This window comes from Ambystoma mexicanum, chromosome 1q (genome assembly GCF_040938575.1).
Source record: "Ambystoma mexicanum isolate Mex_15411 chromosome 1q, UKY_AmexF1_1, whole genome shotgun sequence".
In the NCBI taxonomy this organism is placed as follows: domain Eukaryota; kingdom Metazoa; phylum Chordata; class Amphibia; order Caudata; family Ambystomatidae; genus Ambystoma; species Ambystoma mexicanum.
Window position 1 is genome coordinate 30551434 of NC_090922.1, and position 12823 is coordinate 30564256.

The 12823-nt window shown below is 45.1% G+C and overlaps 1 protein-coding gene across 1 annotated transcript in view; it reads right to left on the reverse strand.

Annotated features, from left to right (window-relative positions):
- Positions 1-249: 249 nt before the first annotated feature.
- DPY19L3 (dpy-19 like C-mannosyltransferase 3) overlaps positions 250-12823 on the reverse strand; it is a 2003695-nt gene continuing 1991121 nt past the window's right edge. Inside the window, exon 19 of the mRNA XM_069635451.1 lies at positions 250-565. Within this exon, the coding sequence (XP_069491552.1) occupies positions 398-565 (168 nt within the window). The 3' untranslated portion in view covers positions 250-397. The remainder of the gene's footprint in view (positions 566-12823) is intronic.

Genomic DNA, 12823 nt, shown 5'->3' on the forward strand with positions numbered 1-12823 from the left:
ATGGTGAAGAGTTAATCAAAAACATATTTTTTACTTTTAATTTGGAAATAGAGAGGTCTTTGAGAACGAGAAATTAATTATAGATTATGTATGACAGTATCCATATTAAAGTTTCATCAAAATAACAAACCCTCGTTTAACTTGGCTATAAATGGTGGGTCCCAGGCAATCTATAGCAACATTTAATTTATGCAGCCTGTACTTCGTTATTTCTTGAAGGAGCTCAAATATAATTCTCAGTTATTGTTGTACTTAAAACTTCCACAGACAATTAAACTACAGTGAGAGATATGGCGAATTAAACAACATTAGTCAGTTTAAAATACTGTACTATAGAAAAAAGTAACGTTCAGAAACCACCTTTAAGTGTTTTTAAACATGTTACCATTATTGAAAATTAAAATAATTTCTTTTTGGACAGCTTATAAACGTGGAATGTTTTGTTCTTAAACACTTGAGTGAAGTATGTTGAATAAAGAGGCAGCTGTTTCTTTATTTCATCACAGAAGCGGGGAGAGGTTGAATTCTTCAAATCAGGTTCATTTTGTCCTGGGCCATCCATGATCTGTGAAAATACCAAAAAAAGATACGTTTAAAAACGTTGCTAAAACAAAGCATACCATACATTACTGGAATCCTTTTTTGCTATGGCTTGTTTTTGCAAATTGTAAAATTAGAACGTGCTAACTTAATATCAAACACGCTAAGATTTCACATATAACAAGGTTTACTTGATTATCATTAATTTTGCAACAGATGCCAGCTATTGTTCCTGCCATACTAATCTCAGCAGAAGACTGCCACAGTGCATAAACACCTTGCATCTAAAACAGGAGGATTAGTAGTGCTGAAAGGTGTTTTAGTGTCCATAACACTAGTGTTCTAGACTGCTGAGCTGGAAGAAGTTCAAAGGCAACACATTCCCCAACATACTCAGGACTCCGAAAATGAGAATAGCGGAGCCACAACAATTATACAGGAATATTAGGTTACAGCAATAACAAGGTACAATGGGCCTCATTACAAGTTAGCCGGTCCGGAAACAACGGTACCGGTAAGCTTGCCGGTACCGTTGTTTTCCGGACTGGCAAACTACGAGTTCTGCGAGCGGGTGTCTTTCAGCCCGCCATGTTTGACATGGCGGGCGGAACGGCACCCGCTCGCAGACTTTGACGGAGGCACCGGCACCATTCATGAATGGTGCCGGTGCATCCATCCTCCCCATTCCCACTGAGTCCAATGGGACTCAAATGGGAATGGGGAGTAATATTTTCCGGAACCCGGCAATGGGGAATTACTGGGACCGCCGGGGCTGTAATGTCCCAATAAGTCCCAATGACTGGGTGCCGGAAAAAAAATGACTCAGGCGGCAACCGTGCTGGTATTTACCGGCACGGCTACCGCCAGAGTCATAATGAGGCCCAATGACTCTGAACACAGGCCACACGCATGGCTCTAACTTCTTTGTGTTTCCAATGTGGAAAATCAACTAAAATCCACCAGTCATAGGACACTTTGTAGAAATACCACTCCAACCACTGTGAATATGGCCAATGACTCCAGAACAGGCAGGCATTTCTACTGGATCCCAAAATCCATTGGTGCAAGATCTTTATACACCTCTTTGTATCAGGCCACATATTAATGCAGCAAATTTTATTTCTCCAATATAACTTCTTATTGAAGGGTTATGTAATACCACCCTGACAAGGGTCGAACTCACCAAAACAAAAGCATTGCCGCCTAGATTCAAAAACATTTCCTATTCCTTAACAAGCATGCAGTGCTTGACAATCAGTAATTGTGGAACTAAGGTACTCTCAAATAGCACCAACTATACCCAAAAAATAACCCTTCCCAGATCGAAGCAGGATCTTTAAAATACTGACACCCCCAACCCAAGGTCTTGCATAGACTAGTGTACATAAATGTGTTCACATTTTTAAACACTAAGACAAGAAGAACAGAACACATTACTTTCTGATGGATGTTCATTAGTTCTTTCTGATGGATGTTCTCTTCCATGGATCCCTCATCTAGGATATATATCTCAATGTGCAGCTGCTCTTCGGAAAACCTTTCTGCCACCTGCGGTCACAGGCGGCTCTGATTGATGCCTCAACATGCCCTACACCAGACATGACGCTGTAGCCTATATATATATATATATATATCTCGAAGCAACACGCTCATTGACCCAGTGACCCCAGTTCCACCTTTTTCCCCCTAGTACTCCGACTCTGAGGGACCACAGAACCAACGTAACTTGCTATTGTAATGGATTGTATCCTCCCATGGATTCCTCATGTAAGATAGACTCACAAACAGTATGTAGACATGGAGGAGGGAGTAGAGCAAGGACACACCTATACCAGAAAGCTCTGCAGGACCACTCTACTGAAATGAGCATCCTGCCCCAATTAGGAATGCAAGTAAAAATGTTTGGTGAACATGTGTAGCGAGGCCCATGTAGACGCCTGACAGATGTCCAGAATCAGAAATGCAGAGGATGATCCACTACAACAAGGTGTTTGGCTGCAGCTCTGCCAGCAAGGGCACCAGCATAGCCCACAAAAAGCTAGTCATCTTTCCTGCCATCCCTTGTCTGAGAGACGTAGTAGCTGAAGGCCCACACCGGCTCCTGCCAATGGAAATGCTGCCTGCTTTGGAAGCATGAGGCAGAGGAAAAACGACAAGATGATGGATCTTTTGAGAGAGATGGAAGTGTGAGACCACTTTCTGGAGGAAGAATGGTCTCACTCGGAACATCACCTTCTCGTTGGGGGAAAAATAAAAAAGGAGGTTTAATAGATAACACCTGGTGCTCACTCACCTGTCTAACTGAAGGGATGGCCACCAGGAAAATAACCTTAAAGATTATGATTTGATTTATTTATAAAGCGCTTAGAATGGACTGAACCGTATAAAGGCGCAGCTGGAACATAAACAAGCCATCAAGAACCATACAACGGGAATCCCTCCTAATCAAACAACAGAGCCCCCACCCAGTTCTCCCCATGGTCCCTTATTTAAAAAGGAAGATTTTGAGAGCGCGACGAAACTGATGTTAAGATTTGAGGGCTCTGATATCTCGGGGGATACCATTCCATAGCCTTGGGCCAAAAACTGCAAACCTTCTATCTCCTCTTGAGACCAATGCTGACGAGGGCATAGCCAACAGCAGCTGATCTTCTGATGGTAGCCGCCCGATAGGCTGGTAATAACTGAGTTTAGCACTCAAATAATCAGGAGCAAGTCCGTTTAGACATTTAAAAATCAAACATGCCTCCCTGAATTTTATCCAGTGCTTTGCAGCGTGCCAATGAAGTGATTGAAGAGTGGGCGATACATGAGCAGATTTCCCCGGCCGGCAAACCATTCTGACAGCCGCATTTTGGGCTTTTTAAGCCTTTGCAGCTGTTTGGCTGAAAGGCCACCAAAAGACTCTTACAATAATCTAAGTGAGCATTCACCATGGCCCCCACCACAATAGCATAGTCTTCATCTAAATTGAAAGGCAGAACCTGGCTTAACAGTCGCAGGGAATAGAACACAGCCTGCACTTTAGCGCTTACCTGTCCCTCACTACCAAGGTTGTCCTGCCAGATACAACTTAGAACGTTAATTCTCGAGGCAAACCTAAACTCAGCGCCACGGAGGCTGGAGGAGAAAGAACTTTTAACTGCCTGGAACAGATCTTTGGGTCTCACCCCAAGTTACTAGGGGAATCCAGACGTGGACCCCTTGCTCACTATTCTTAGAGAGGCACAGCTCCTCCCTACTGATGAGGTCCAACCAGACCGAAACACGTGTCTGGGGATGCTGTTGGTACTCTTGTTCAGAGGAGAATTTCCTAGCATTTCGGTGCTGGACTGCCCCAGGGCAGGACAAAGACTGATATGTTTGGGATATTTCTTCTCTGTGAAAGATAGTGAGCTAAACACTCTGGGTAAGTCTCTCGTAACCAGGACTAATGTCTGGCAGAGAGACTCCCAGGACCCCCCTTGTCAATTTGGGTCCAAACAGCGCCAGTTCCGTTTTAATCGTATTGAGCTGGAGCCGATTCACCAACATCCACCTGCTGACATCATCGAGACACTGTTTTACCTTGAGAAAAGTTGCCTCGATATCCCCTCGATAAAGAACAGGATTGTAGGTGCTCAAAAGGAGCGCTAATAAGAAATGTCAACACTAAATTTAAATCCCATGCCAGGACAACAAATTGGCGTGGGGAAAACTGATTACACAATTCCCACAAGAATTGCATAACTGTGGAGATCATGAAGAACTATAGTGGCAGGGTATCCCTTCCCAGTTTCAATCAGTAGGCCCCCTTCCAGGACAAGGAAAGCAGAAAATCTAGTAGAGAGCATGTGCGACAAGTAAAAGGATCCAGATCCCTCTCCCGGTACCAAGCCAAAAATGTAATCATTTACAGGCCTAAATGACCTTGGTGGCAGGACTCTGAGCCGAGGGGAGCAAGTCCAGGACCTCATCCAACAAATCTCACTCCTTATATTTCAGCCTCTCAGCAGCCAGGCCTGACTTTGTGATGAATCATTTACCTGAACTTGCCATCTTTGCGAAAGGAGCAATCATGCTGGGTGGTGCCCTGAATATGATTATGGATAAATATCTGGATCATTCCAGATAAGGCATAAGGCGTGCAGACCTCAGAAAGGCTCAAACAATGGATGGTGAATCTTGACATTTTTGATACATGGCGGGAAACACACGAAGGGACTAAAGACTACTCATTCTTTTCACATGTGCATAGAATCTAAACTAGGGTTAATTACATATTTGTAGCCCATACGTTAAGAGGTTCAAAATCAGATGTACAAACAAAGGATATAACGATATCAGACCGCACCCCGATTAGCCTGCCACTTAACCTGGCTAACCCAATGGTCACCCACCACACATGGTCCTTTCCTAAACATCTCCTCAGGGATCCAGTAGTCACGACTGAAATAGCGACGCATGTTAAGGAATACTTTACTCATAATCTACCATGTTACGCAACCTTTAATCGTACATGGGGCGCGTTTAAAGCTGTGATGATGGGAAGTTCCTATCTCTAGGCACTCATATTGCAAAGTACAGAACTGAAAGAACTGGAAGTAACATTTATGGAGGGGGTGCTCCAAAAGAGTTCTCGGGAAGATAAGAGCACTGAGAGGCCAAATAAACTATTTAGCAGGTAACAAAGCTGAATGCACACTTCTAAACCTGAAACACACTTATTATGAGAAGACAGGGGGGCCTTCCGAGGTTGGAGGGAAAATAGAAGTTGGTGCATCTCAGACCTATTTAGGAATGGGGTAGTTAAAACATTTGTAGAGAGTAAGCAAGCTTATCACCTGAGGGAGCAAGACCACTTCCAATACCACCAGGCTAGGCATTGGGTCCAAAATGAAGGAATACAATTGGCAGCAACGAGACAGTTGACGGCCATCAAAAGATTTGCTGTCAGCAACACCTCAACCAAATGGTTGATATCTACTTTATATCGTATTCTACTGAACTTCAAGAAAAAGAAAATGGGCCTACATGAGGACCTGGGAAAAGACAGGCCTCATTCCAGGTCTGGCGGTCTGGAAATAAGGGTGCCGACAGCAACGTACCAGCACCCTTTCCGGACCGCCAGACTATGACAATGCCTGCAGGGGCCGGTGCTCCCAGCAGGTCTGACCTGCCGGCACCTTCACGTATTTCTTCCAACTTCGTCCCATAAAAATTATACCGGACGAGGATATACTACATGGATTACCAACACAGTGTGCTAAATATTCCCAGGATTTCTTTTCTTCTTCCTAGTCCATCATTTTTTGGAACTACATGCCCCACAATTCCAGCGGGCGAGGCTTAGACATTTGGATATTCCATTCTGCTCAGATCCGGGTGGGCACATCTACTTAGAAACACACCTTACCGCTTGGCTAGATGATTATACACCTCTTGTGCACCATATGCCCCACAGTGGGGACAGTGTGCATAAAACTCCCAAAATATTTTCCTATTTTCCTTTGTCCAAGTCATTTTTGGAACTACACGCCCCAAAATTCCACTGGGCGAGGTATAGATAATTGGAATTCTGTTTCTGCCTGTTAGGGGCGGAGGGCCCCAAAGAACGGACAGGAGCCAGCAGAGTGGAGTATAACTTCTTTATTCCTCTCCTAACCGGCAAGTGCTTTCCCCGCACACCCCTGCCTCTCACCACGTCACATCCGCCTGTCACGTCCACCTCACGAGTGAGGTGTCTTAAAGGGCACTCACTCGTGACACTGCCCTCACTCGGACTTGTACATCTATACAGAAACACTCCTTACTACCGTTTGGGGCATTATACATTTTTCTTTACAATTCAGCACAGACACGCGCTCTGTGACGTGGATGCTGTGTAAGCATTCCAACGTCACGTCCGCAGCAGCCGGCTTTTTCGAACACCACGTCGGCCGCACCTAGCAACAGCTAGGTAAACAATGAAATAGGGATTTGTTCCAGCTCTTCTCCTGACGCGCATACGAACGCTGCATTTTTCTCGCGCGATTTAGGTAAGATTCTTCCTCCACACCTCATATAGAACGGGATGAACTTTGGCATTCTACAAATACACTGTTAGTAAGGGCATTCTGGCCGGTTTAGACCGGGACTTTTTGGCACCACGACTGGGACATATATATATATATATATATACACACACATTTTCTCCCTACGCCTACCCCGTCCACCACATGTGGAGGCCTAGGGCAACACCGTGAGTAGCCCCTTTTGTAATCTTGAATATGCACGGTATGTAATTGGTTACAAATGCTACATTAGTCCTTGGTGTTTGTTTTCTTCCACTGCAGGGGGATATATCATTAGATGCCATAACCGGGATATTGATAGAAAATGACATAAGGTTTTTCCGCAATTGGAGACTCGTCAACAGTCCCAATAGTGCCAAAAAGCACACACTATATATACCACTTTCCTGGGAGTATTCCCCACTGTAGGGGGTAAATAAAAACCTCATGTACATATAAATGACAAAAAGGGCTTTGAATACAGACACATAAATAACTGTATATATGCTTGTTTCTTGCTCTGCAGGTGTGCGAATGCAGTACACGACCACACCCCGACACAGACAATTTGAACAGAGGGATGGATCCCATTATCAAGCCACCACCCGCTGAATATACACAGTGGAGGTGAGTCTTGACTTTAGCAACATAAAGATTATGGCTGCTAGTTCGATAACATTTAATGTTCAGAAATAAATGAAGATGACAGGGTAACTGAGTTGAACCCCTTTTTTTCACATTTGTAGATCCAGAGGCTCATCCACCTATCACGAGGCAACTCACATTCAATAGTTGTACTCTGTCCTGAGGAAGGTTGTTCAGAATACCAGGGGCAAGGTGTTCCCTGCCCACCATTTAGTCTACAACCGAAATACGTGTCAACAAGAAAAAACTCTTTGTAATAATCACCAAGAAACACATCTGTAACACATGAGTGTTGTATTCAAAATCAAGAATTAATGTATATGTTTTAGGGCAATTTGTCTTTTCTTTCTTTTTGAATATACGTTAGTATGATGACGGTATGTACGAGTTGTGTATGAATGATGTATGAGAGGAGAAGCTGGGTATAGGTTGAGCCCCCCTTTTTTTAGTATGCAAGATATTAATAAGCAATTCTTCGTTTGTGTTATGTAAATAAAATCATATTCTGTGTGAAATCCTTCTGTAAACCAAACAGAATTCTGTCATCTGTACTCTATTGGTCCATGTTCTTTTTTGTTTACATATTGTTGACATTTAGACCAAGATCGTTGACGGCATACCAATTTTGAATGGCATTTAGACAATCAGAGATGAGGGAAGGAGAGGAGGTGGCTGAAGGAAGCCTGAAAATGTGTTTGGTGTCATCAGCATAGCACTGGAAATTTGAGCAGAAAATGGAAATGCAGTAGGTGAGTTGCCAGGTATTGGTTGAAAAGCCAGGGCGAGAGGTTAGACCCCTGCGGGACACCACAGGTGGATAGGGAGATAGAAGATAGGAAGTTGTACCTGGGAGGGTCGATCAGAAAGGAAAGAGGTCATCCAGGCCAGAGCCTGATCAGTGATACCCAGGTTGTCATAGAGACGATTGAGAAGGGTGGTATAGTTGACCGTGTCGAACTCAGAGGAGAGAGCAAGTAGGATGAGGACAGAGGGAATGTTTGAGTCAAGGTTGGAGAGCAGGTCTTCACAGATGTTCAGGAGTGCAGTTTCTGTCCTTCTGCCAGCTCTGAAGCCAGATTGGTGATTGTGGAGTGAGCCAACAGAGTCGGAATGAAGATTAAGCTGAGAGATGGCAAGCTTTTCCAGGAGCTTACCCAAAAAGGGAGTAATGGAAATTGGGCGATAGTTGGCCAGACATGAGGGGTCAGCTGTGGATTTCTTGAGAAGTGGATGTACACAGGAGTGCTTAAGAGGGGAGGGGAATGAGCCAGAGGAAAAGGAGAGGTTGCAGAAATCAGCAAGAGCTGGAGCAAGGGTGTCGATGTGGTCCTTAATGGTTTTAAAGGAACAGGGAAGGACCTGTTTTGATGAGGTTTTCATAGATCGGACTTGTATAGCTACCTCATCAGGGGAGAAAAGAGGAAAGGAGGAAAGGAGGACAAAGGGGGAAGGGGTAGCTGAGGGAGGGTCAGCAAGCCGAGAGGGAAGAGGAAGGGGAGCGAAGGAGAGGGTGGACAGGATGTCCTGGATTTTAGAGCTAAAGTGAGAGGCAAGGGAATTGAAAAGAGCCTGGGAGAGGAGGGGTGGAGACTGCAGCAGGGTTGGCCAGCTCCTTGCAGATTTTAAAGAGATCGGCCGAATTGTTAGATGCCGCAATGATTGCAGGCTTGTATGTGGACTCTCTTCTTGGTGCGGACAGCGATTCGGTATTGCCGTTGGAGCAGGCGGCAGGCCAGTTTGTCAGAGAATGAGCAAGAATCCCTCCATTTCCTCTCTGCTGCCCTACATTTAAGTTTAAGTGTAGCTAGGTCAGAGTCATACCAAGAATTGCACTTGGCTTTGGACTTCAAACGGATCCGCGTGACAGGGGCAAGAGCATCAAGAGTAGCAGTTATAGAGAAGTAGAGAAGGGACAGGGCTGTGTTCGGGTGTGAGTCAGCCTGGGGTGAAGGAGGGGGGGAGAAGGTTGCAAAGGCCTCGACTGATGCACGCTTCATGGGCCGGATATCCGAGAAGGTGGGTGGCAATCTAGGAGTAGACTTGGCTTGGGGGGAGGAGATTGAAAGATGTGAGGAGAGGAGGCAGTGATCACTCCAGGAGAGAGGAGTGGTAAGGGGGCAGAGAGGGGGAGGCTGGAGGAGATCAAGACATCAGGTGTGTGACCAGCAGAGTGAGTCGGGCCGGAGGGAAGGATAGAGAGGGAAAGTGAATTGCAGAGGTCGCGAAAGAGTGCAGATGATGGGCAGGTAGAATCAAGATGGATTTTGAGGTCACCAAGGAGGAGGAGTTGAGTGGTTGAGGCCAGGAGGGAGGAGGAGAGGTCTTCCCACTCAGAGAAAAGAGGTGCTTTGGCCAGGGGGCTGGTAGAGAGTAGCAACAGTAAGAGAGTGACTAGGGGAGAGAGAGAGCCTGCAGACTAGGCATTCGAGGGAGGAGTAGGCCTGAGTGGGGATAGAGGCAGGAATACATTCAGGGAAGATCAGTGCTACACCCCCTCCAGGCCGGTTGGATCTGGGGGCTGAGAGGATCTTGTAGCCGTCAAGGAGGAGAATGTCAAAACACGTGACAGAGCTGGCCATGAACCACGTCTCGGTGAGACCGAGGACAGCAAGGTCAAGTTCTTCTAGGGGGTGGCAGATATCAGAGGAGTCTTTTACAGCTCAGTGAGAGTTGAGAGTGGCAAGATGGAGAAGGTTGCCAGCCTTAAAGACCTTCCGAGGAGGGATACAAATCAGAGGTACGCCCTGCGGAGGTGTGGAAGGAGCTTGAGATGGGGCAGAGGAGGAAGTGGAGGGTTGCAAGGTAGCCAGGGGAAGAGAGTAGGGGACAGCTGGAGGTGAGAGTAAGTTGATGAGGCGAGGGAACCTCCAATCAAAGAGGAGATTAGCCCGAGGGCCTTGCACCATAAAAGTGCCATTTAGATGGACATTAATGATGACTCTGGAGGGGTCAAAGATATGCGTGCGGAGTTCCCAGCGGGTGCCACCATTAATGGGAGAGGAGGAGACAGGACAGAGCATAGAGATCATCTGAGGGGTCCAGAGATCTGGTGAAGGAACGTAAAAGAGGATGTCAGTGAGGGTTTGTGTGGCAGAGGCGCTGGAATAGGTATTGGCGATGGGGAGACCTGGATTGGAAGCCAAGATATCCTTTTTAAATTTATTCTTACCAGACTTAGTGACAAGGGAAGGATAGTTGATAGAGAAGGAGTTGGAGTAGATAGGAGAAACAGATAGTGCCATGTGTAGGTAGAGAGAGGAGGCAGTAGGAGAAATATGCAAGAACAGAGGTATGGAGCAGTCACTGGGCTAGCAGGTTCCAATTGAGGGCCGATGTAAAGTGAAAAACACACCCAGAATTGAATTTCAAAACCACACTAAATTTGATTGACAGAAACACCCCAATTTGATTTACAGAAACACACCCAAATTTGAATTTTCAAGTCACGCCCAAATTTCATTTACAGAGACACGTCCAGATTTGATTTACAGAGGCACGCCCAGATTTGCTTTACAGAAATACACCCAGATTTGACTTTCCAAGACACACCCATATTTGATGTACAGAAACACACACAGATTTGATTTACAGAAACACACCCAGATTTTACTTTCCAAGACACGGAAAATTTGATTTACAGAAACACACCCAGATTTGACTTTCCAAGACACAGAAAATTTGATTTACAGAAACACACCCAGATTTGATTCACTGAAACACCCAGATTTGACTTTGAAAGGCAAATGTTAAGGCACCAATAGGTAAAAGCCATGAGGTAGAATTAGATGTGAGTGCTGAGACGAGAGCATTAAAGAACATAGAGGGAGACCAGTTGGAGCAGGCAGAGGTTAGAGTGAAGGACCTTGAAGGAAAACAGAAAGGGTAGGCTGAAGGAAGGAGGGAACTAACCAATGTAGAGGGAAGTAAGAGCGTCTAGGTAGTCCAGTTTCATAGCTGTGTGAGCTGGCAGCCCCAGGGAGGGTCAGGCTGTGGTAGTAGCATCATGTTGTAGGAAGTGTTTGTGTGCCATCCCCAATGGGTATCATCTGATTAGAGTGTGTTTTGAAGTATACTTTGCAATATTACTTGTTTTGCTCCCTTCTAAAGAAGGCTTATTCAACTGATTGTTAAATAAATTAATAATTGTTTATCAAGAAGCCTTGTATGTAAGTGTTTATTTAAATAACTGTCACTTTGAAACTCTGTGTTACAACCTTACAGCTCACATTGACCCCTCTTGAGATAAGCCTTGCTGCTCAGTCACGCTACCAACTTGTGTAGTACATGCTTATATCAAAGGTTGGGTTAACTATTGCCAAGAAGACAAGGCTGGTGCAGTCTCCCACAGGGTACTGCATACAATCTTGCCGAACACTGTTGTCAGGTGGTGAGGATCTATTGTAGAGTTGTTACATTGAATATTTGCTTTGCTTTTGTCCAACTAAAAACCTTCACAAGGCTAAGCTCCACTGGAATAGTAATTGTAACATGCCTAGTATGGATAACTTCAAGCAGGAAGCCCTACTCATTCTAAGAGTAGAACAACTGAAAGAAATGTGTAAGATCAGGAATCTCCCTGTTAAAGGAAAGAAAAATGAATCTACTAATCTAGAAAATGTGGACATTGATAATGAGGATGATAATTCAGAGTCTCACTCTAATGTCTTAGAAGAGTCAGAGGAGGGAGAGAAGTCGCAGCAAGGGAGACCCTCTTTGCCTCAGCAGGCCCTTTTGCCTCAACCTTTGTGCACTGGACCCCACAAGATCCATCACTGAGTCCAGAGTATGTGTCTCTTGAGGAAATGAGACTTGAATTGGAATTTAAAAGGTTGCAAGCTCAAGTTGAAGCCAAACATCAGGACATCAAACTCAGGGAATTGGAAATGCAACATGCTCTTGAAGTGAAATGATTGTCTCTTGACAATATTTCCCTCCCAGGGTCCTCTAGGTCTTCCAGTCCCAAGAGGCCTCGCCTGCCTAAAGAAGCAGTGAGTATGCATCATGTGAAACTTGATATTTTGAATTGGTTGGGTGCTTTTGAATACAATCATGGGATTCAGGGTCTCGCAGGGAATCAGTTGATTCCTTGGCTTTTGTTTAGGTTCCCCCAGGTTGCAACTAATACTGTAGTGGAGGTCGGGGAACTTGAAAGATTGGAGTATGAGAATGTGAAGCTGGCGTCGATCGCCAGATTTGGGAAAACTCCTTCCCAGTACCTTAAGAGGTTTAGGACCCTCAGAAAGACTGATGGTACCCCTTAGGCATACCCAGGTATGTGAATGTTTGAAAAACCTAGATGGTTGGGTTAAGGGTTACAGAGTGAACTCCTTTGAAGGAATGAGAAATCTATTTTTGATAGTCTATCATTTATGCCTACTCTCCTGAGCTGAGAGCGCACTTTGCTGACTCAAAAGAGATTGATCCCAAGAAGCTAGCAAAAGCTGCTGACTTGCGGGTTGCCAAAGTGCTACTCACAAGGATTCTGGGATCACTCATAAAAAGGATGAGGGGAAGCAGCACAAGAAAGATGACAAAGAGAATTCTAAAACCTCCCATCCAAAAAAGGGCCACAAACATAAGAAGGGTAAGCCACATGGGAAACCAGG